The 24,438-nt window shown below is 37.1% G+C and overlaps 1 protein-coding gene across 12 annotated transcripts in view; it reads left to right on the top strand.

Annotated features, from left to right (window-relative positions):
* LOC130906756 (membrane-associated guanylate kinase, WW and PDZ domain-containing protein 1-like) overlaps window positions 1-24,438 on the top strand; it is a 183,678-nt gene that overhangs the window by 154,341 nt on the left and 4,899 nt on the right. For 9 of the 12 annotated variants that reach the window (XM_057821414.1, XM_057821404.1, XM_057821396.1 and 6 more), the window contains 8 exons: window positions 782-873; window positions 3,387-3,582; window positions 7,747-8,049; window positions 12,321-12,524; window positions 16,171-16,258; window positions 16,337-16,391; window positions 16,601-16,744; window positions 16,838-16,976. In XM_057821414.1, coding sequence (XP_057677397.1) covers window positions 782-873; window positions 3,387-3,582; window positions 7,747-8,049; window positions 12,321-12,524; window positions 16,171-16,258; window positions 16,337-16,391; window positions 16,601-16,744; window positions 16,838-16,976 — 1,221 coding nt within the window. Of the gene's footprint in view, window positions 1-781; window positions 874-3,386; window positions 3,583-7,746; window positions 8,050-12,320; window positions 12,525-16,170; window positions 16,259-16,336; window positions 16,392-16,600; window positions 16,745-16,837; window positions 16,977-19,813; window positions 19,906-24,438 lie in introns of all 12 variants that reach the window. The other 3 variants (XM_057821451.1, XM_057821444.1, XM_057821437.1) reach the window with 1 other exon arrangement.

The following is a 24,438-nucleotide window of genomic DNA, read 5'->3' as shown; positions in this document are numbered from 1 at the left end:
TTTTATTTATTCATTTTATTTAATTTATTTTGATTTATTTTATTTAATATAAATATATATATATATTTTGAAAATTTATTTATTTTAACAATATATTCATGTTCCAATTTGCAACTGTGGTCTGAAAAAAAAAATCCTGTTCAATGGAAAAAAGGTTTTTTTTTAACCCATACATCTAAAAAATTTTTGGAGCTATAATTGCAATACTCTGATACCGTGAAACCGCGGTATTTTTGCTCACGGTTATCGTACCGTCAAAATCTCATACCGGCACATACCTAGTTCAGGGGAACACATCGTCAATGATATTGACTTATTGACTGTGATCGACTCAAATTATATTTATTTGAAAAAAATTAATATGGGCACTTTATCTGTTGTCTCTCATATTGCCTCTGCAAAGCCCTTTGAGACAACGTTGTTGTGATCCAGGGCTATACAAATAAAATTGAATTGAATTGAAATTGAATTGAATTATCTGAAGTCAAAACTGTTTTTGTCTCTGTTTTGTTCATTATAATAATGTTCATGTCATCATGAAAATTCTGGTTTGGTCAAAGGCAGATCTAGCCACTAGTATTTTTTACCTACAGGTGTTCAAAAACTCAGGTGAATATACATTGAAAAATTATATATATGTTATCGGTTATCGTATCGGTATCGGCCTTCAGGAGCAGGAAGTTATCGATTTTGGTATCGGTTTCAAAAAATGGATATCGTGCACCCCTAGTATCAGGCATCTTTTCGGCACAGTTTCACATTTCCTCTCTTTGTATTTCAGTGCCAGATTGCCAGGAGCAGGATATTTTCCTTTGGCGAAAGGATACAGGTTTTGGTTTCCGTATCCTTGGGGGAAATGAGCCTGGGGAGCCTGTAAGTATCTCTAGTTTTCTAGTCAAGTCAATACAATGCAGTAATCAATCTATTTTAGATGTTGATGAAATTGATTTAATCCCCTATGTATATGAAGTAGTGTTGCACCAATCCAGATACTAGTATCGGTACCAATACGGCACTAAAATGACGTCATTGGTATCGCGGAGTACTAAGAAAAAAATTGTACTTTTTGAGAGCTAGCTTCCAAATACTGCTCGCTGGTCACTTGTTGAACAGGCAGTTACAAACTACGATAAGGAGTAGTTCTAAGAGACGTTTATAGTGTTCCGTACACATGTTGCTCATGTGTCTTTTGTTTTGTATTGGGTTATACGTGTTCAAAAAGATGCAGTATGTTGTATTAGTCTTGTATTATTGTTCTGCTTTCGTGTATTTCATTGAATGTTAGTATTATATTCTAAGTTTTTTTTACGATAAAAACATATATAATGGCAACTGTTGACTTCTGTCGCAGCTTTGTACTGGCGTGATTTGTAAAATCCAGTTTGGTGTCGCATCGTTGCGCTGCCGATGATTGTAAACTTTTATAGCAAACTTTGATTTTGCCTCGTCTCCCGGTACTTGCTAATAGGGTAGCTATCAGTGAGCTAAGCCGCGCTAGGCATTATGGGAAACATAATTTTGAACTGCTGCGTTTGGAAACATGCTTCTTGAATTATTTGTCAGTTTATTTTGGTTATTGTTTGCGTGCAATCTAGAACACTGAATGAGAGCAAAAATTGAGTGGGAATAACAATTTCTCAACGACAGTTGTCGTGATAGTAATTTATAAAAATGTTTACAGTATGTGGCACATAGCCTACTGTGTGTCTGTATTGACTGTACTATATTTCCACGGGTCTGATATCATGATTTTTTTTTTTTTGGTCATTATTTCATTCGATTTTTTTTTTTTTTTTTTTTTTTTTTTTTTTTTGCGTTTTTATTGTTTGATTATGTTTTAGTAAGAATAATGCCTATTGAGTAAAAACTTATTTCCATATAGTATATAATATATACGGGGTGCACATATTTTTTTTGCCCAGGTTCTCAGAGGAGGACCAGGCGATGTGACTTGGTCCTCATTGAGCTTGAGAGCCGACCCGCCTGATGCGAAAAAATTATGATAAGCTTTACTTAGAGCCAATTACCTTTAATTCATTATATAAACAATTAACACTTGATTAACAACAACTGGCACAACAAAATTGCCATTACTTTGAAGTGAAAAGTAAAGGAATAAACATAAAAGCACTAATTCAAAATAAAAGGCATTAATATGCGACTCCCACATTAACTCCAAGCCTTTGTAAAAGTGGGATGTCCTCCTCATAAGAGCTCATTGAACGTGCATGTTTAGCTTTGTGAAATGCGAGCAAAAACACATTTGTCAGTTCAGGGCGCTTTTCTTCAATGACTTTTTTCCGCCACTTGTCCATAGGGCGAGTGGGGTCCTGTCTTGACATCGATAGTTTTCTTAATTGCCACATGCTCTGTTTTTTTCGTGCTTTTCAAAGTTTGGATGGCTACAATTCTTTGACCCTACATAAAATGCGCTGCTCTTATTAACGACATTGGGATTCTCACGGCAAATGTTGCACCACATTTCCATGCGAGCAGCATTTGCTTCTAGCCATGGTACCTCCTGCCGCCACTTTTCAGCAAAAGTCCTTTTTTCCGGTAGCTCCGGTGACGTCTCTGTCGTCCATCTGTCTTTTGACGGGGGTGGGGAAACACGGAAGTAATTACTCATGGGGCCTGCCTCTTTGACATTTCGAGAAGTGATTTTCTCGTGTCCGCCGCAAATACAGTGGTCAGCCATCGGTACGCAAAAGCGTATGGAAACCGTTGAGGCCCAGCGCATTTGTCTACCTCCAGTACGCATGCGCGCATGCGGACCACTTATGTGCACCCCTGAATATATACTACCGGTATATAGCAATATTTTTTTTTAATAAAACTGAATTTTTCTGTCCATACAGAGGAGGCGCACTATAAACATATTAAAGTGATATAAGCATCGTTGAGTGAACTTCAAATAAATTCAAGTTTCTCGAGGCCGGGCCGAGTGTCCTCTTTTTTGGAAATCAAAATATTGTCACCCTATTTTAAGCGTGAAGGCGGCAGCGTATGAAAGTTCATTCCAACTTTCAAATGGATTGGACATCTATCACTGTTATTGGCATCCATTAAGATAAAAAATAAAAAAAATTCTTGCTCTGGCCAAGATTCACCCTCACAGCAAATGAATGTCCCAGCAAATGAATAAACATTCATTTGCTGTAGCCAATGAGTTAATCAGTGTCTGACATAGCCGTGATAGCTATTACTTGTGATCAACTAAGAACACCATAATTTAGCATTTTAAAAAAACAAAAACATATCAGTACAGTATTAGCATTGGCTGATACCACATCAAGAGTCGGAATCTGCATCAGCAGCAAAAAATGGTATCGGTGCAACACTAATTTGACGTATCTTACACTCAATGTATCTTTCGATTGTTGCAGATCTACATAGGTCACATAGTGAAATATGGTGCGGCAGATGAGGATGGACGCCTGCGGTCAGGCGATGAGCTAATCTGCGTGGACGGCACGGCAGTGGTGGGCAAGTCTCACCAGTTGGTGGTGCAGCTCATGCAGCAGGCAGCCAAGCAGGGCCACGTCAACCTCACAGTCAGACGGAAGACCCCTGGATTCCCAGGTGGGCATTTACAAGTACAGTTAGTTCCTGACTTTTCAACCAAGACCTGCCTTAAATAGCAACAATCTGCGAGTCGTTGACACCCATTAAAAGGGCTTAGCAAGACAATGCACTTAAAAAGGACACTGGTTTTCACTTTGGATGTATTCACAGTGGTACCTCAATTTGAGTTTTACAAAATACAAGCCATCAGTTGGACATTTTATTTTTCCTTGGCTTGCTAGTATTTACCTGAATTACGAGGGACCTTCAGGCTATCCACATTCACAGCTCCAGAGAAATTATGGAAAAAGTCTTGGGAGCAGTTTACATGGGGACTCTGCGACACAAAGATGCAATGACTGATTAGCGGACTCGCCTCGCGTACATATGGTGTCAGCGAAGACGAAAAATTCTGAATCCTGCCTCCAAAGTGGAAGAATCCGATTGCGGGGGGTTGAGGGGGGCTTACTCGGTATGCATATCAAAGGCTCCTGCAGCACGAGACCGCGCTGTTAAAGTCAGCACTCGTACACGTCACATTGGGCGTGCACAGCGGTGCTACTAAACATTAAAAACACCAAATATGGCGGAATGTCGGCTTTAATTTACTGTTTTGAACAAAAGAAAAATGACATTGCTTCGAGTGGGCTGGCATATTTTTTTCCGGGCTGAGGGCGCTTGGTGGGGTCAACGTTCATCATTCTCCGTGGCTCTGTAAATCTGCACTGCCCCCTAGGGCCTGGCTTGAACACTACATCGTCTTCATTCAGAATTGCGACATTGTTCAAATGGAGACGCAAATGCAAATTTGAAATTTTTCGTATTCTCGGAAAGTCACCATGTAAACGGCCCCTTGAAGGTGAAAACTTGAAAACTAATTTTCAGGCAACTATTCCTTGGTCGCACAAATTACATTACAAAGCTCACTTTTGTTTCATTTAAGAATACATGCTATGTGCTTCATGAGTTGCATATTTTGCTAGTTTGTTTTTTGTTGTCGTTGTAAATCAGTATCACTCCCAATAACGTGTAGCATGCAAGTGACTGTACAATCACAATTGAGACTGAGCCAGGCCAGTACTAGTAAATTTCCCTTCAATTGCCTATAATTTTAAATAGGGATGTCCTGACCACATATTTTTGCACCCGAGTCAGAATCTGAGTCACTTGATTTTGAGAATCTGCCGATACAGAGTCCCGACCCGATACCGAATGAAAGTTTTTAGGTTTTTTTTAACAGAACAAAAGTTCCAAACACTGCGCTGTTTACAGTCCTTCCTCCTCCTCTTTTTCCGGCAGTGTTGTGGAGGATCAAATGTATATATTTTTGTTTTGTTTTTTGGCAATGCCATTGTATTTCTGGATTGTTACTTTTTAGCTCTTAAAAAAAAAAAAAATAATATATATATATATATATTTTTTTTTTTTTTTTTTTTTTTTTTTAATTAATCACGTTAAAATATTTAAAAATATTTGACGCAATTAACGCAGAAATGCCCCGCTCAAACAGATTAAAATGACAGCACAGTGAAATGTGTACTTCTGTTTTTCGGAGTTTTGGCGCCCTCTGCTGGCCCTTGGGTGTGACTGATTTTATAGGCTTCAGCACCCATGAGCATTGTGTAAGTAATTATTGACATCAACAATGGCGGGCTACTAGTTTATTTTTTGATTGAAAATTTTACAAATTTTATTAAAACGAAAACATGAAGAGGGGTTTTAACATAAAATTTCTATAACTTGTACTAGCATTTATCTTTTAAGAACTACAAGTCTTTCTATCCATGGATCGCTTTAACAGAATGTTAATAATGGTAATGCCATCTTGTTGATTTATTGTTATAATAAAGAAATACAGTACTTATGTACGTATGTTGAATGGATATATCCATCTTGTGTCTTATCTTTCCATTCCAACAATAATTTACAGAAAAATATAGCATATTTTATAGATGGTTTGAATTGCGATTAATTGCGATAATTACGATTATTCATTCATTTAATTAATTTTTAAGCTGTAATTAACTCGATTAAAATTTTTAATCATTTGACACCCCTAATATATATAATGCCCAAAACAATGCATTTCCATCTGCACTGCCCGACAGCCAACTAACATTGTATGACCTCCAATAAAACACAAGGCTTGGTCTTTTCTTTTTTTTATATGAAGTAATTTGTTTAAGTTAGCGAAACTGTAACACAGAAACATGCATGCATTTAACACAACTGCACAATACACGCTAGTATACAAATAACATGTGGACACAACACTTCACTTGAGCTACAAGCAATAAGTATAGGTTAGTTTCCATACAGCAGGGCTTATTAACAAATTTTGTTTATATAGCTCTTCACCATAAACACACATATACTGCATATTAACAGGTTGGTATAGATGTAAAAGACTTAAAGACATTTAGTTTCCAAGGCAGAAATGTAACAGAAAGCACTCATCAGCATCAATGCAACTGACAGGCTGTGTACTGTAAAAGTGAATGAGCATGTGTTCCAAACTGCGTCACATGGTGGGTGAAGTGAATTACTATGACCACAAGGTGGCTGTTACGTACTGTAAAATGTTAACCGGCTCCAAACCATGGCAGCTCTAGCCAGAGCAAATAGTTTTTTTTTTTTTTTTTTTTTTTTTTTAAAATCATATATAGCATAAATTTAAAACCTGATCCTTTTCACCCGATTCTGATCCTCTAAAAAATAGCCTGATTCACCCAATTTCCAATCACGGGATTGGATTGGGACATCTCTAGTTTTAAATGTAAATTCGGAATAAATGAGTACAGGCTCATTTTAGAATTGAACATTTTTCAATCTAATTCTTGAAAACAAAAAAAATAATAATGCATTGGATTTATATAGCGTTTTTTTAGGACACTCAAATACGCTTTACATTGCATTATTCTTTCACTTTACACGAGATGGTGTTAAGCTACTATTTTACCCGCAACTGCCTTTGGGCTGTTTGACAGAAGCAAGGCAGCTAATATGTACAATTGGCCTTTCTGACCACGATCAACCACTCATTCTCATACTACAAAATAAAAAAAATAGACGTCTTTACTATTCTGGTTTTTCCGCTACATATTAATCAATAAGGTACTAAATTATCAAAGGTTGTGTTAGTTCAGCTTACAGTTCAATAGTAAAATTATTATTACATTAAATATTTAGTATTTACAATATTTGGCAAAATCAAAATAAAAGAGCTACAGATAAGAGGTCTGCAAATCGGTAGCAATGCTAGTCAGGAGTAGTAGTAACCGAATATTTTCCGTCGTTGACCGGTTGTTTAAAACGGTGACGGAAAAAACTGAAGTCCATCCGTCATTTTGACAGGTTGCAATTCACACCCCAGACCACAGGGTGGCGAGTGAGCATATTAATTAGCTATTGTCTCTCTTGATGCATGACGTCGTTGGCCTTACTCGGAAAAATGTCAAGGCAACTGAGCGTCTGAACTAAGGCTACGTTCATACAACAGGTCTTCATGCACGAATCCGATTTTTTCGTGTTTTTCCGACTCGAGTGAGGCATTAACTTGACGGTCTGAACGTGACAAGTCGCATAGAACGGGACCATTTCAAATCCGACCTGGGTCACTTTCGTATGTGGTCTAAATCCGATCTGGGCCACATTTTTCCAGACTGTCGCGGCGGTCTGTACTGTCCAGTCCCACATTCCAGTGTATCATGTGATTCACTGCTTGCTTCATCTACAACACTAAAACGTTTATGGTAACAGGATTGTGTGCATGTTGAGCGACACACATTCCACCAATAATAATTAATATTTAAAGTATTATGATAATTTTTTTTAAAAAACTGTTATAAGAGACTGCAATGAAACAAATTGTACCCATCAAACCAATTAAATTTAAATCGTGGTTTAAATGTTTCTTTTGAGATTCCATCTGGTCATTGATCAAGGAAAAGGTCCAGGACAAGAGAAAAATAGCATTTAAGGGGGTATACCAAGACTTATGTGGCTTTTTAAATATATTTTCAGGCATTCCTGTCTTTAGTTACTGATTTGGTATCAGGTTAAGTAAATTTACAAAATAAATGTTAAATGGTATTTTTTATATGAGTTGTTTAAAATTTGAAGGGTGGGACTTAAAAAAATCCTGTAATTCTCGAATGACCGTACTGTGTTTCTCATCACCAGTGTCTAAAGGGGAAGGTGACGTTCCGCCATCACCCGCTTCCTCCCACCATAGCAGCACTCAGGCACCCAGCCTGACGGAAGGCAAGAGGACCCCCCAAGGAAGCCAGAACTCTCTCAACACGGTCAGCTCGGGAAGCGGGTCTACCAGCGGCATTGGCAGCGGCGGAGGAGGCGGCAGCGGGAGTGCCGTGGTTCCTGCCTCTCTACAGCCGTATGACGTGGAGATCCAACGTGGAGAAAACGAAGGCTTCGGTTTTGTCATTGTGTCATCTGTTTCTAGGCCTGATGCCGGAACCACCTTCGGTAAGTGAACAGGAGACTAGAAACAATGTCCGTGCTGCATCTTGAAAAGTCTTAAATTCACTAATCTCGATAAACGGGATTGAATTTTGTCTGGTACGTCTTAACTTTCTTAAATTGTGATCCATTGCATGAAATTGTGTCTGAAATGTAAATGTAAACTTTCTGACTTTGTACAAGATGATGAATTTTGCAATGTTTGGTGTAAATTTTGTGCCGGAATTGGCATAAAATTCTGTTCTAAGTGTTCTTAAAAAGGTCTTTAAAAAGTACAAAATTTCACTTAATGAAATCTGTAGGAACTGTGTATGCAGCATTTAACGTTTTGGCTGCCATTGACTGCAATAGACATCTCATCCATTTTCCCAAGGAGGGAAAGCAACAATCATTCGATCGCTGCGAAATGGATTGAACGTCTATTGAAGTTAATGGGTATTCTAAAATACATTTTGTCCTACTAACTACCAACAAATAAATACTCTGTTAAATTTATACACCACAGGTTTCAAATTCAAGGCCAGGGGGTGGAGCTGGCCAACCGTATCATTTTGTGTGGCCCACGAAGTCATACGCATTGGTGTGTTTCGCTAAAATATAATTTAATACATTTTCTGTACTCAATAGACGTTCGTTTTCCCCCTTTATAAAAATTTTAAAAAATAACATTTTTTGGAATAAAATAATGTAAATATATGTTTTTTCTATTGTTTTGTTTTGTTTTGTTTTGTTTTTTAAGGGGAGATATTCATGAGGGTTTCCCTTTTTCCCCTCTTTTAAATAATGCAAATCAATAAAAGATTTTTTTTTAATTAAAAGACAAAAATGTGAAAATTAAAATTTCCACTTTTTTTCCTGTTTAAATTTTTTTAAATAAAAAATATCAATATTTTTTTTAAAAAAGTGAAAAATTAGAAGTTTTTTTTTTTTTTTTTTTTTAAGAGGTTCAAAAAGATTATTCGGACATTTTGATGATTTATTAAAATAATTGTTGATTCATTTGATAAGACTAATCGCCGATTCATCCTGGCAGGCGTCTTGGCCCTCCGAGGGAAACCGTGACTACGATATAGCCTGTGACAAAGATGAGTTTGACTCTCCTGCTATATACATATCTGGCTTGGCAGTGAATAAGTTCATTTCCAAATTTAATTTGACTTCTATTTGCCTTATCAGATTTGGCATCTTTCCGAAAATCATTAATTTTTTCTGTGATTAATCATCATCATGCCCCAGCAACTTCAAAGCTGCAATATTTAGGTCTCAAAGCTATTTTTTTCCAGAGGCACGTCTGCTTAATTCTGCAAAGCAGCAAAGAACACTTTTGCACGACTGAGTCATACTCTCTACCAGTTTGCTTTCTTTTGCGAATAGCATAAGGTGGCTTAGGTATGCTTCATACCAAGGTCAGAAACCTGCTATCGTGAGTTTAGGGATTTAGCAATCACTTCATGAGCAGCGCTCGTTCCGATGGGATCACGCCGGCTAAGGCATTATCGCAAACAATATCATCACTGATTCCGACCTCGCAGCTGCGTTCACTTACAGCAGTAAACAGCAAAATTATAGCTATCAAAGTTGCTCAGCTGGTGATGAGCTATTGTAGATGTCCTGCTCAAACAAATCAGATTTGATTTGACCCCCGAGTAATGGAACTATGTCCCCGATGTCATGCCAAGGTCTCTTGTATAGTTAGCCATTAAGATGATGTAGTTTAATGTGTCATCTGCAAAACACTTGAATTGGTGCCGATACAGTAGGATGATGATATTACTGAGCAAAAGGCAATGTACGCATTACTTTTTGTAACAGCAGTGCATGTTCTCGTCAACAAGGCAACGACTGGTTTGTGTATGCAAAGCCTTTGAGGCATCTGGTTTTGCTTTTTCTCCTCAATTCTTTGATACCTGTAGGGAGCATGAGATGAATGGACTTTGATCTGCTGTGAATCCTGCTTCACACATTCCCAACAGATTTCAACTAGGGATCAACATTGAGATATAAATATCTGATGCATTTTTAAAAACTGCAAAAATTCAGGAGTCAGGAGTTCTTCAGTTTTAGGTACTTCACTCGCTTGTATATCATGCAACTGTTGGTGTGGTCTATCAAAGCCCACCCTCACTGCCCCACTCACCTTGTGAACTGGGTTCAGTTTTTTGCTTAGCAGATGGGTATTAAATCCTGTGTACCTGTCACGTCCCTTAAGGCCTCGTATCACGTTATCTGGACAGAGTGACAGGAAACAAGATGTATTTTTCAATTAAGGCAGAGGAGGGGGAGTTGCAGAGTGGAATGATGCAATAAATATAGATGTAATAAAAAAAAGAACAACTGGATGGAGAATTGTGAGAAGAGGGGAAGAAATCAAGGAGTAACTTATACATTGAGTGGGTCAGGATGACAGACGATCTCCTGGGTTGATTTGCTGTTTCTGCGTCATGTTGATGGTTGTCACTCGGCTCTAAATCATTATTTTTCTTCTGCGTGCTCTGACCTTAGGACTGGTTTCATTTCAGATCTTTACATTGAAACTGTTAACTTATTTCTAGGAGTGTTTGGATTTTGGGGTAATCTCACTAGCTCAAAAATACCGTAATTTTTGGACTATAAGGCGCACCTGACTAAAGGCCGCTTACCCACCAAATTTACACGAAAACGGCATTTGTTCATAGATAAGCCGCACTGGACTATAAGCCGCAGCTGTCGTCACTGTAAAACGGGATATTTACACCAAAAGATATCAACCAGTAACACTTTATTTGACAGCGGCATCATAAGACCAAATGAACCCCAATACGCTTTGAACCAATTGGCTGCAAAGCTTCATTTGGCCATCATTGCTCCCTCGGGGGAGACAGTCAACCTCTGCTGTCAACACTGTTGTCGACCAAAATGCCTCCTAGCATGCATTGCAGCGCTACAGATGTAAATTCCGTTTAAAATTCATGTTCTGTGCGAATTATTTCTTCAGTTACTGTTCTAGTTGTTTCATTCATTGCTAGTTATGGTATGTGGTAAATTTAACAGTGGCACCATAAGACTGTCATAAGACCATCATAACTATGACATGACACTGTCATGAGCATTACTGAAAGCTCATTGTCATTTTGTCTCATCCGGCAAATTATCTCACATTTGAATGGATGTAAAAGAGCCCAGCTGGACATAAATTGAGTGACATAATTTTCCGGATGACTCTAAATGACAACTGTCATAAGCATTCATTAATGCACATGATAGTGTCATGTCATAATTATGATGGTCTTATGGCAGTCTCTTGATGCCTCTGTCAAATAAAGTGTTATCTTTTATCCAAAATAAATCAACAAATAAGCCACACTGGACTATAAGCCGCAGAATTCAAAATGAGGGAAAAAAGTAGCTGCTTATGGTCCGAAAATTACGGTAATTATTTTGGCCTTGGTTCACCACAATAAAGGTTGTGGTATCATTGATCCTTGGATTGAAAATGAGTGTTTGTGTCCATCAATCAGGGTTTCAAAGTCTTTGTTGCAGGCCACATCAGAGTTATAGTTTACTCCATAGGGCCAATATGTCTCCTAATCGACTAATTTACAATTATTAAATGAATCGACAAATATTTTGCTTGTCAAGTCATCGTTTAAGGGCATTGTTGACTTATAAATCCTCTTTTTTGAGCCTCTCAACAGCAAATATTTTAGTATTTATTTTTCTTTTTCTATTATTTAAATTTTTAATTAAAAAAAACAAAAAAATTTAAAAATATACCATATTCTGTATTTTTGTTAATTAAAAGGAAAACGGGTAAATACGCTTCAGTTTTTAATCAACATATAGAATTTTTTTTAAATAATTATTTAAAACAAGGAAAACGCTGTAAAATTTAGCGAGAAACAAAGTCAATTCACATGATCTACTTCCACAGAACACTCAAAATAAAGACGTGGCAGGCCGAATCTGATCCTCGGGCCTTGTGTTTGACACCTGTGAAATAGATAATCATTGTCAAGTCTCTGGTGGGTTGGACCAGTGCCATTTACTTTGAGGGTGCATTGATTGGCACAACACACAAAAGGCTTCAATGTCCGACACAAATTTAGCTTTATATTACAGTAATTTGCATGTAAAGGGATTTCAATATGCTGACCTTATTGCTTTCTATGGGCGAATTGGAATAAGATGATTAGGAATGATTAATACATTTTTCCTGTCTCCTTCTGTCCATTTTTCCTCCTCAATCAAATAAACCCAATCAACCAATTCATACACGAAAAAACATGTCAACATAAAAGCTGGAAATGCATGTGTGGCCATGCCCCACAAAATAGGACGCATCATCGAGGGCAGCCCGGCAGATCGCTGCGGCAAGCTGAAAGTTGGCGATCGAATCCTGGCTGTCAATAGCTGCTCTATTACCAACAAGTCCCACTCGGACATCGTCAACCTGATCAAGGAAGCTGGAAACACTGTCTCGCTCAGGATCATCCCCGGTGATGGTAAGACTTCGGCTCGCTGCCTCACGTGGCTGTGTCATAATGCACCAGCACATACAGTATAACTTATTCATGGTTGGTGGTTTGGAAAGGCCACTACTGCAACTCTAAACTGGTAAAAGCACTTTTCATCCCAGTGTGAACCCAAGTTGGTGATTTTCTAAAGTTTTGTCGTGCTAAAGCATAATGCCGGCAGCAGGGATAACTTCCACTTGTATAAACATTTTTGAAATGGCAACAAAAATTATGGCAACATTTCATCTATTCAGCATAGCAATTTGGGAGCTTCTGAATGATCTTAGGGGTAACTTGAAGCCAGTCACAAGAAGGAGTCATGCTGTATCTCCTCTGAAATTCCTTTTCAACTCTGCCTTTCATTGTATCTGGGTCATTGCTGCACACTGAAATTTGTCCTAGTCTTTCCGGGTGTTTTAAACATAACTTGGAATAGCCAGTGAAAGCGTTGTTTTTGGCAGCCCTTTTAATTTTTGTCTTAGTCTTTGGGACGAAAATACCAACTAGTCTTAGTCATATTTTAGTCATTTAAATGTGTTTGTCTTTGTCTAGTTATAGTCGACGAAGTCTCATTCAAATTTAGTCTGGCTTTAATCGACAGTTACTCAAAATTTTAAAATTCAAGTTTTAGTCCAAAAAATAATAAAGGTTTCACACAATTGCGAATAAACATAGAGGAGAACAATTTGTAGCGTCTACTAGGACAACGCCAATTTTGTAATGATATTACACACTCAGCGGGAAAAGCAGTACTTTATGTTCAATTAAACCCACCTAGAAGACACGTACTGCATGTTAAAAAAAAGTTGTCCGAGCGTTTAAAAGGATGCTCGCCAGGCTAAAGTTGATGCTAAAACTAACGCAAATTCTATTCTTACGCAACGAGTTACATTAAGTGTCAGATGATCACTTAGCACAGACCTTTAAAGGCTAAAGCAACATTGCATATTCTCTCTTGCCAAGATAAGAAAACAAATCTTGTTTTTTTCTGTTTGGGAAGACTGGTTGAGTCACCATGTTTCTGCATTAGTATATTGCTTTCAGTATTTCATTAGATTGTTTTTGAGTTTTCCCTTTGTTTTTCCTTATGTATCCTTAATTTTTTTTCTTTATTTTATATTCTTTGAACGATTTATCATATTCATTCTAAAAATGTGACCATTATGGGTTTAATATTCTTCAATGTAATTGTATTTATTTATTAATTTATTTAAGAACAGAGAGTTCAAAAAATTTCGAAACCACGATATGATTGTATTCCTATAATACCGTTTAATCAAGGCTAAGGGAGTTTATCTGTGAATGATGAAGATTGCTGTATATAAAAGGGACACAGAAAGCCATATCTTGACACACTTTCTGGTATTATGAAGCAAACCAAAAGTTAACGTGTTTAAAAAAATAATAATCACACATCCTTCGATAGGACTAATGCACATGTGCACATCGCAATGGCAATATTCAAACGGTATATTGTGCAGGCCTATCTGAAACGCATCCTAAACTTCGTCTCGTTGTAGTCTCATCAGACGAAAACTGGCATTCGTATTGTTATGTTCTAGTCGCTCAAGCCATGTTATTAGCTCGACATCGTCATGAAAAAAATTGTTCACTGATTAAATATGTTCGTTATCGGCAATGATGACGATGACAACAATGATGGCCACATACCTGTATGCACTCGGTTCAGATACACAAAGCATGGCTTTTAAATTCTTGCTGGCTTCTTCAAAATTATTGGATCGATAAATTTATTTTCCTTACCCCAGTAATTTGTTTGCTTGCCTCTTCCACCAATTTTTCCAATCCAATTACTTCAAACTTTATTTTTTTGCTTGCTGTGCTCTCAATTTCTCACAGTGAAAACCACGAGAGGAAAACAGAATTTCTTAATCTTTTCTCTGTATCGAAAACAAGGAAACGCTATCAGTAATTGTAGCATGAGCACATTTAGTATCACATTTAAAAAGGCTCTTTTTTTATTTTTATTCGCCAAAAAACGTCATATGGCGAAAAACACTCAGGTGACTTGAAGTTCCACTCTGAGACCCCAATTTTGGCCAAATTTCAAAATTGTCCGATATGCATGTGTGATATATATAATTGGAAAGCTTTAAATCTCAATTTTCTGGGAGAAAACATTTTTGAACTGGAGGGCATTAAAAAAAATGTTTAAATCCCTAAACCCTATCTCGAGGTGAAAGCATGTGAGAGCATATTTAAAGATACCGTGATTTTAACAAGATAATATCGCCTACTTACCTTGTTTCGATCCAAAATTATCACGTCTCACCGAGTGTCAAGACACAGCTGTAAATGGCCACAGCCGGACTTTTTGGGGATTTTATCGGTGAAACACAGTAAGGGTCGCAATGCAAAAATCACCTAAATCAAGGAGTGGCCAGGATTTTCAAATATTTACCCTCCATACTTTTTTTTTTTCAATTTTCCTTTGTTTGGACCGATTATTTATCATCTAAATTATCGGTTGAAATGTAACGGTAACAAAAAAAAAAATACAATTAAGCGATAGTTATGAGGTAGATATCCGTGACCTATTTAAAGACACCACTTTTTCCATTCTGGTTTCATTTGTTTTAAAGTTTAAAATATGCAAGTGAATACTTTTATAAAGTTGTTTTTTTAACTAAATATTAGACATCAATTAATGATTCTGAGCTAAAAATGACAGACATTTTGAAATAACAGACATTTCGAATAATAAATATAGCGAATTGGCCCGAAGATAATCGAAGAACCGAAGAAAATCGGCCCTGAGTTTTAACACGACCCTCTCTTTTTCAAGACTCAAGTTTGAAAAAAGATTTTTTGAACACCAAATTAATTTTTATACAGAAAATAATTACAGTACATCTGAAACAAATGATTATAACAATATATTTGCGAGAAAAAGCATGTTATTTTGCCTCATTCCAATCTTAATATCTGAACATTTAAATACGTATGTAAACTAAAGTGCAATCACATTCGTAAATGAATGGCTTCTGGTTTTTGAAATATAAATAAACCAATCTATTGCGATAAAACAACAAAATTGCAATAACTGCATTAACCATCAAAGTAAAGTCTAACTGTAACTGTAGTCTTGAAACAAATCTGAATAAGGAAGAACATTGCAATAAAATAATGGAAACTGGTTAAACTTGAGAGTAGCTGAGATCTGTCATGACAGAACATCGCTTCAATGATATCTAGCGTCGTGAATGGGTATAATGTCTAGACCGCGAATATCATACGACCCCCACTTTTTCAGTCTTATTTCAATGCAAAAAAAAAAACGCCTTATATTCAGGCTAATACGGTAATTACTTCTTTTTATGGCTGGGTTGAAACAGAAGCACTTGCGCGGTGTCAGTAAACTGGGGTCTCTAGGGTAAAACGGACAAATGAAAAATAGTTCGGGGGCTTAATGCGCCATGAAACTGCTATAGCAGCATATAGAAATATTGTTCTATCAAACACAACAGTTCTTTTGGCTTAAAATACAGCAGTTTATTTTAAAGAGGGGTGCAAGACCAGAAACTGCTTTTTCAGCCTTGTCTGTGTTTTCTGCCGCCATATACGTGCCTATTACGTGTTTATTCATTACATCACTTAAATGTGTTTTTTACAGAGTCTTCCAATGCTTCTCTGCTGACCAATGCTGAGAAGATAGCTACTATCACCACCACACACACTCCTCAGCAGTCCAAAGAGTCGCGGTAGGTGCACATGTAATATTTATAGCAGAAACTATTTTTTCTTCCAAATACGGAACACTGTGTTCTCATGTTTTGAAGGAATAATTCCAAGTCAAAAGGAGTTCCTCCTCCTCCACCAACACAAACTTCACAGGTAAGAATGCATACATCAAAATAATCAAAAATCTCATTCAAGCAAAATGATAAGATAAATTAAAAATAATATACCAGGCTTTTTGCAAAATATACTTTATCTAAGATCCAATTGTAAGTCAGGGGGATGATGGTTGATTAGGCCAGGTCACAGGAGTGCACTGCGGATTTTACACTCCACTCTTGTTTTTTTTTCTTTTTCACTCGCAGGACACCGAGTTCTACTCTGTGGACCTCGAGCGTGATAGCAAAGGTTTTGGTTTTAGCCTTAGAGGAGGGCGGGAGTACAATATGGACCTTTATGTGTTGAGACTCGCAGAGGACGGAGCGGCTGTCAGGAATGGCAAGATGAGGGTATGAAACATTTAAAAAGTCAACCTACCATTACTTTTCTCTTCATATATTGTATGTATCACTGCTCACAATGAGGATGATGCTCTTTTCTAGGTGGGGGATGAAATCCTGGAAATTAATGGCGAGAGCACAAAGAACATGAAGCATTCGCGTGCCATTGAGCTGATCAAAAATGGAGGGCGGTGGGCACGGCTTGTTCTGAAACGTGGGGATGGATCTGTACCTGAGTATGGTAAGTTTTTGTGATTCAGTATGAATAGCAGAGCGAGAACTTGGTTCCAAGGTCACAATTTCCAACTGAACTTTTTGTATTCAGGTTGTTTAACCCATGTTTTAAAAGGAACCTCAGACTTAAAGACTTATAGGCTCTCATAAGCCACTATTGTTCTCTTTTACTAAAATATGTCATTAGAAACGCATAAAACATTGCCATTGATTTTAAAATCTATAATATTTAGCACATGTTTTGACCTACGGAGGACGCCATGTTTTAAGCACGCAATGGACGCTCGGGGTGATGACGTAGATTGTCACTGTCACTCGACGAATAGTACCGGGTCACTGCAATTCCTTCTACGCGGCGAGACGTCCAACACATGCGCTCATCGGTTAAAAGCGGCGAATACTTACTACTATTTGTGTTTTTGTTGAGTCTTTTATTACCTTTTCATTGCATCAAAATACGTTTTGCATGTGTTTCCCTCTCATACTTTTCACCATTGTGATTTCTTTTTGTAGCTTAAAAGCAGATTGTTGATCTGTTGACCACATTAGTCACGTAGCATATTCAAGCCACCCTTAGTTGATATTACTACATTTAAGTATTTTCTTAAGGCTTCTTTAGTAAGTTCTGTCTGTATGCGTCTAAACAAAGCAAGCTGAAAGCACACTGTCGTACTTTGGGAGTCAAATTCGCCGCTCTTTCTACTAGGGTCTCCTCTCATCCCGTCTTTCCTGTTCATTTTGCTTTTGATGCTCATTTTGTGAAATATCGACAGTGCTGTCATGCTCATTAATGTTCCTCTCAGGTTCAAACTGAAAGGGTTGAACAGATGACATGTTTATGTCGCAAGAGTCATACTCTGAAAGCTCGGCAGCGTAACCATGTGACGTCACCGCCCTCGTCAACATCAGTGGCGTTAAAAACGAAAACATCAAGAGGGGTTTCAATGCCAAATTATTTTAACTCATAATAACGTTTATCTTTTACGAACAAGTCTTTCTATCCGTGGATCCCTTTAAAGGGCTAAGCAATACCTTTATCATGCTCTTCCTAGCAGAAAGAATCTTGTTCAATGAAGTGAAAAGACACTGCATTTTATATGTCCAATGTAGTGGAGAAAAGCATAACAGACAATAATATTTCCTGGACGTAGCCATATTGCCGTTGACAGAGTTTTAATGTTAGTACTATTTTAGCTAAGCAAACGCGAGAATCTCATTGTCCTGCGTACGCATTGGCTACCCAGTGTAGTATACACACAGCTACTGGGGAAATAAGCTTACCGAAGACCCAGGAAGTGAGTGGGCTTGAGTTTTAGACAGAGAAAGGAGAAAGACACAGACAGATGACACAGGTACATTAACTATAGCCGCTTTTTGTGCAGTACACGTGTGTCGTGACTGACGTTATATTTGTCAAACAATGGTTGCGCTTGTACGCGGTGTCAATTTTTTGTGTTTAAACATTTTTTTTTTCCTTTATCAGGGCAATTTACATTCTTAAAAACTTTGTGGAACTTTTTTCACGTGATGGTCATTTATACTAGGCGTTGTGTATTGCTTTTAAGTTGACGCCACATGATTATTTCAGACTTTGTCTTTTTTTTTTAATTGATATAAATACAGTGGTACCTCTACATACGATCGCTTCGACACACAAACTTTTCGACATCCGACGTAAAATTTGACTCGCCATTTGTTTCTACATCCGACAACATGCTCGAAATACGACGACAATGGCAGCACCGCAGACGAATGCACGGAGGATTTTCTTGTGTGACAAATCAACACAGGTTTCAGAAAAGGTTGGTACAGGTGGTGAAACAAGGAAAAAGTTGATGCTTACCTTCGAAATGAAGATGCAAATGACAGAAAAATATGAGCGTGGGGTGGGCATCCGTGAAATGGCTCAACAATACATCTCCACGGTCCTCCTCCGACCATCGTTCACCAGTCTTTATAAATTAAGCTGACAATTCTTATTGTCTCCAAAGAAATCGCCAGCTTCGCCACGTTTTCATCATTTCTTTCACAACTTATTCAACACAAAACGCCTGCTGTCTGCCGCAATTGATGGTGTTCTCAAGAGAACATTCAAAGTGAAAGTGAAACTCAAGCTCACCGGTCCATCTCTGGCACGTGAGCCCCGCGGTGCGTTCAGGTACACAAAAAAACGTCCGCCTTATTAGAACCCGATTCGTTACACTATTACAGGAATTATTATTATTCTTTTTATTACATTATTCCAATTTTGATTTATAATTTATTTGTTTTGCTACGTGTAATTGCCATTTGTAATAGCACCAGCAGTATTTTTTAAGGATTTAGTGCAGGTTTTTGGGCTGTGGAACGAATTAATGGAATTATAATGTATTCCTATGGGAAAATCCTGCTCGACATACGACCATTTCGACTTACAAACAAGGTCCTGGAACGGATTAACTTCGTATGTAGAGGTACCACTGTATTTATAACGATACTAAATCTTAAATCCAGGTTAAATAACCCTTGACTGTCAGCAAATTTGCCTTAATAAAGAAATGTTGGCCACAGAAATGTGTTAAATGATTTATACCCTTTATCTTCTGGAGTACTAATGATTTATAGCTGTAATAAGCCTGTCCAAAACCTGTAGCTTCTTTTGATGGATTGTTCCTGTCACTTTTTCTGGCATTTTTCTCTGGTTTAATATTTGGATGCATTTCTCGCCTCCTTTGATACAGTGAGTCAGTTATACTGTTTATACTAAACTGTAAATCTGCCTCGTCTGTTTTATTTGTTTTCTCCTCTCCTCTTCCTCTCTGTCTCTGACCTATCTCTTGTACCTGGGCTCTTCCTCCTCTCCAGCGATGATGGCTCCTCATCTCGCTGTTGGTACAATGAGGAATGACAAGATGGGAGAGCCCTGTTTCTACCTTATGGGCCAAAATCAGACCACGGTTTGTAGCCAGAAGTCGGTCATGATCCACTCCCTGACCATGTCATCAACCTCTTGAATTCTTCCCACCCCTTTCCTTCAGCTCATCCCGGCCTGCATCCTTTTTGTGTGTACTTGCATTGATGTTTTGACAAAGTGCTTTCTGCCCTGTTGTGCCTGAATCGAACCATCCACATCTAATTACGCGCATGTGGAAAAGACCAGGACTAACTTAATGCCACCACTCATCATATGCTGCTGCCATAGCAACCTGGATAATCTTTCTGAACCCCTCTTTTCTTTTAGTTTGTTGGCCCCAATGATACACATCACCATATTCTTTTGAATGCTTTCTCAGGTGCCTGCGGTGTCATTGATAACCCCGCCCCACACTTGCCGATGTTCACCTGCTCTTGTTGCTGAAGTCACCTTATGTTTCACCTGCAGCCACAGAGGCAAAATGTATTGAAGCGAGGCCTCACTTCAGTGCAACCTCCATGTATATTTGTGAAAAATATTATTATGCATCAGTGTGAACCATAGCTGGAACTACAACCCCTGACAAAATTAAGGCATCACCTGTCTCTGAGGATGTCCACTCAGTTGTTTGATTTTATAGAAAAAAAAGCATATCATTAAAACCCGTGGGCGTGATTTTATTTTGACTAAATTCTTGTGATTTTGTCCAAAGTATGGCTTTTCCTTTGAAGTGTGATAACTAAGTCATTTATGAATATTTTTTCGCTTTCAACCACTCAAAAATGTTCATTGGCATCAGACCTATCTACATACACATATTTAGTAGTTTTTATTTATTTATTTATTTATTTATTTATTTTTATGCCCCCTATGGCCATTAATAGCAGTATTATTCTAATAGCAAAACTAACTATGCTGTATATAATTATATGAAATAAAAGTCTAATTTGAATATTTCATATGACATAGTTAGAGGCCCAAATAAGTCCATAAGTCATAACAACAGAATTTCTTTGCAAGCAAAAATTCATGTTTTGGCCTTCGGCGCCCCCTAGTGACTTTTGGGTGTTAAGACTCAACACACAAATTACTCTATTTCCGTGTTTTTGACTCGCCAAAGAAGCGATTGCATCAGTAATCACGGAAAATGCATTATAACTAGGGCTGTCAAACGATTAAAATTTTTAATCCAGTTAATTACAGCTTAAAAATTAATCGTAATTAATCGCAATTAATCGCAATTCAAACCATCTATAAAATATGCCATATATTTCTGTAAATTATATATATATTCTGTAAAATAAATTGTTGGAATGGAAAGATAAGAAACAAGATGGATATATACATTCAACATATGGTACAAAAGGACTGTAGTGGGCATTTCACTCTACTGTCATTTAAATCTGTCAATGCTGTCCTCATTCCGAAGCGTCTACTTTTTCCAAAGCTAGACAACTAGTGAACGACGCCTTAATAATTAGACTTCTTTCTTTTTCATCTGATTTATTAATAAAATGGCCTCAAACCATTGTCCTCTTTAGAGCGTTGTAAAACTACAAAAAAAAAAGTACACAAGCATTGCATTAGCAACAACGTTAGCTTAGCACGCTATACAGGTTCACTAAACATAAACAAAAAGCGTCTCATACAAAAAATATAACATTTCGCTTACTAACATAATATGTACATTCTTTACAACAACCATACTTACGGACAAATCTTGTCCAAGGATCATATAAGCACAACATTATCAGCCCGAGACGTCGTGCAGCCATAATGAACTGGAAAGAAAACAATAAACCATGTCGCAAAGCGACCACAAGAGTTCGCTGTTGGACAGCACAAAAAGTCTTGCTGTAAAACTTACCAAAAGGCAGAATACTTTCTGAGCGGGTCATGTGCGTTAATTGCGTCAAATATTTTAACGTGATTAATTTAAAAAATTAATTACCGAGCATTAACGCGATAATTTTGACAGCCCTAATTATAACACATCAGGTTTACAGCATATCAAAAATTATTATTTATATTGGGAGTCAATGAGCCTTAACATGGCATTATTACTAGAATTTAGTGCGAATCTCCCCACCCTGTTTGCAATAAGTTAGAAATTGCAGCATGGTGCCATTTTGATCTTTACATGTTTTTACTATCCTGGGGAAATATTAGCTCCCTAATATAATTTTTCCAATGCTTTTTCTTTGACTAAACACAGAAAAAAAATAAAAATAAAATTTTAAAACGCCAGAACGGGTTAATTAACATGACCCAAAACTAAAGTCATTTCACTTGGCAACTTTCTGGCATTAGGGAACCCTAGAAGACACACATACAAAAATAATATAATATAAATAACTATCACGTTTTCAGACCATGCAGAGTGAAAAAATGTGGAATCACTAAATTTTATGGATAAAACATTATAAAATCACCCTGTAAAATTTAACATTGCATCTGTTTTCATCAGGATTAGTTTGCAATTAAAAAGTTTTCGCAACCTGGAGAGAAGGGTTACGTTAAGTAGACTGACCTAAATTATGGCTCCAACTCAAGGGATATCATTTGAAATGAAGTAGAGAATTATCAAACTTTTATAAAGAAGGTAAATCATCATGCATTGTTGCAAAAGATGTTTGTTGTTCAGTGTCTAAAATCCTGACCAAATACAAACTACATCGGAAGGTTGCAAAGTTAAGATTACTAGACAAAAATCAAATATATCAAAGCGTCAGGACAGAAAACAAAGCAATATTTTTTGAAAACAGAAGATGAAAATACTGTATTCAGGGATGATGCAATCATTTTTCAACATACACACACACACACACACACATATATATGGTGGGAAACACTCAGGTGACTTGAAGTTCTGCTCTGTGACCCCCAATTTGGCCAAATTTCAAAACTGTCTTATAGGCATGTGTGATACATCATTGGAAAGCCTAAAATCTCTATTTTCTGGGGGAATAAAAATTTTTAACAGAACGGTATTTTTCTAATCAGGTGGGGGAAAAAATTGACATTTTTGAGACTTTTCTCTCAGTGTTTGAAAAATACAGGGAGAACAGTCTGGCCGTGCCAGGCAAGCATTTTTTCACACCTTAAAAGTAGGTCTAATCTGGTGAGTGAAAAATACATTTTTGAGACTTATGCAATTTTCTCATTTAAAAAAAGGTTTTGGACAGCCATCCTGGTACATAATAAATAACGAACACTTCAACATCATCCCCCTTTGTCTACTCAAGGCTTTGATAATCAATATGCATGCACTAAAAATGTGGGTGGATGTAGAATAATAAAGGAAATTGGTGTCTGAGTAAATGTAGATTTAATTTAGCCCTGTGGTTTTTTTGTAAATAAACACGGCTAAACAGGGAGTTAGCTGTATAGTTAATGGTAATTTTACTGTATACAGTTTTTGATTCAGGTTGATTTTAATCTGTGCAAAGAAAAGACGTTTAGAGTGGAATTTTGGGGGTTAAATTCCAATCCCATAAAATTGTAATTTTTGCAGGGAGCTTTTAAAATATTTTTTCAATTATGATTAAACAAGGTGAATGCAAGATACTGAGAATAAAAGGCTAAATATGCATAAAGGGAACATATAAATGTGAGTGTCGGTACATAACACTATTTATTGTATTTAGCCTTGAAGCCTATGACCTAGGCTTTATGATTTAAGCATCTAATGTATCTAATACATCGATCTCATCAATAAGCAATCCAAACGGCAACAAGCGTCGAAAAGATAATGAACAGCATGCTAGTCAGTTGGCCTGCGGCGTCCATAATTCTCGCACTAGCTTAGTCGTTTTTGTGGTTTTCCGGTAACTCAAGGTGAGAGTATGAGTGAGCATCATTAAAGACACCATGATTTTAACGAGAAGTTATCGCGTACTTACCTTGTTTCGATCCAAAAACTTAGTGTAACATGTATCATCGAGTGTCAAGAAACAGCTGTGAATGGCCACAGCCGGACTTTGTGGGGATTTTATTGGTGAAACCAGATAATATAACAAGGGTCGCGTTGCAGAATTCACAGGCAACAAGGAGTGGTCAAGATTTTCTTTTTCAAATATTTAGCCTTTCAAACGTTTTTGTTTGTTTGTTTGTTTGTTTGTTTGTTTGGATTGACTATCATCTAAAATATCTGGGAAAATGCAACAGCAACAAAAATATATACAATTAAGCGATCGTTATGAGGTAGATATCCGTGACCTATTTACAGACACTATTTTTTTCATTGTGACGTAATTTGTTTGAAAGTTTAAAATATGCGAGATTTTTTTTTTTTTTTTAATTTTTATATATATAAACTAACTAAATATTAGACATCAATTAATGATTCTAAGCTAAAAATGACAGACATTTTGAATAATAAATATAATTAATTACCTTCGTTTTATGGCTGGGTTGAAACAAAAGTCTCCAGGGTAAAATGGATAAATTAAAAATAGTCCGGGGGCATAATGCACCATGAAACTGCTATGGCAGCATATAGAAATATTGTTCTATCAAACACCACAGTTCTTTTGGTTTAAAATACAGCCGTTTATTTAATAGAGGGGTGCAAAAG

Source organism: Corythoichthys intestinalis, chromosome 2 (genome assembly GCF_030265065.1).
Source record: "Corythoichthys intestinalis isolate RoL2023-P3 chromosome 2, ASM3026506v1, whole genome shotgun sequence".
Lineage (NCBI taxonomy): Eukaryota > Metazoa > Chordata > Actinopteri > Syngnathiformes > Syngnathidae > Corythoichthys > Corythoichthys intestinalis.
This window is presented reverse-complemented; position numbering and strand designations above follow the sequence as displayed.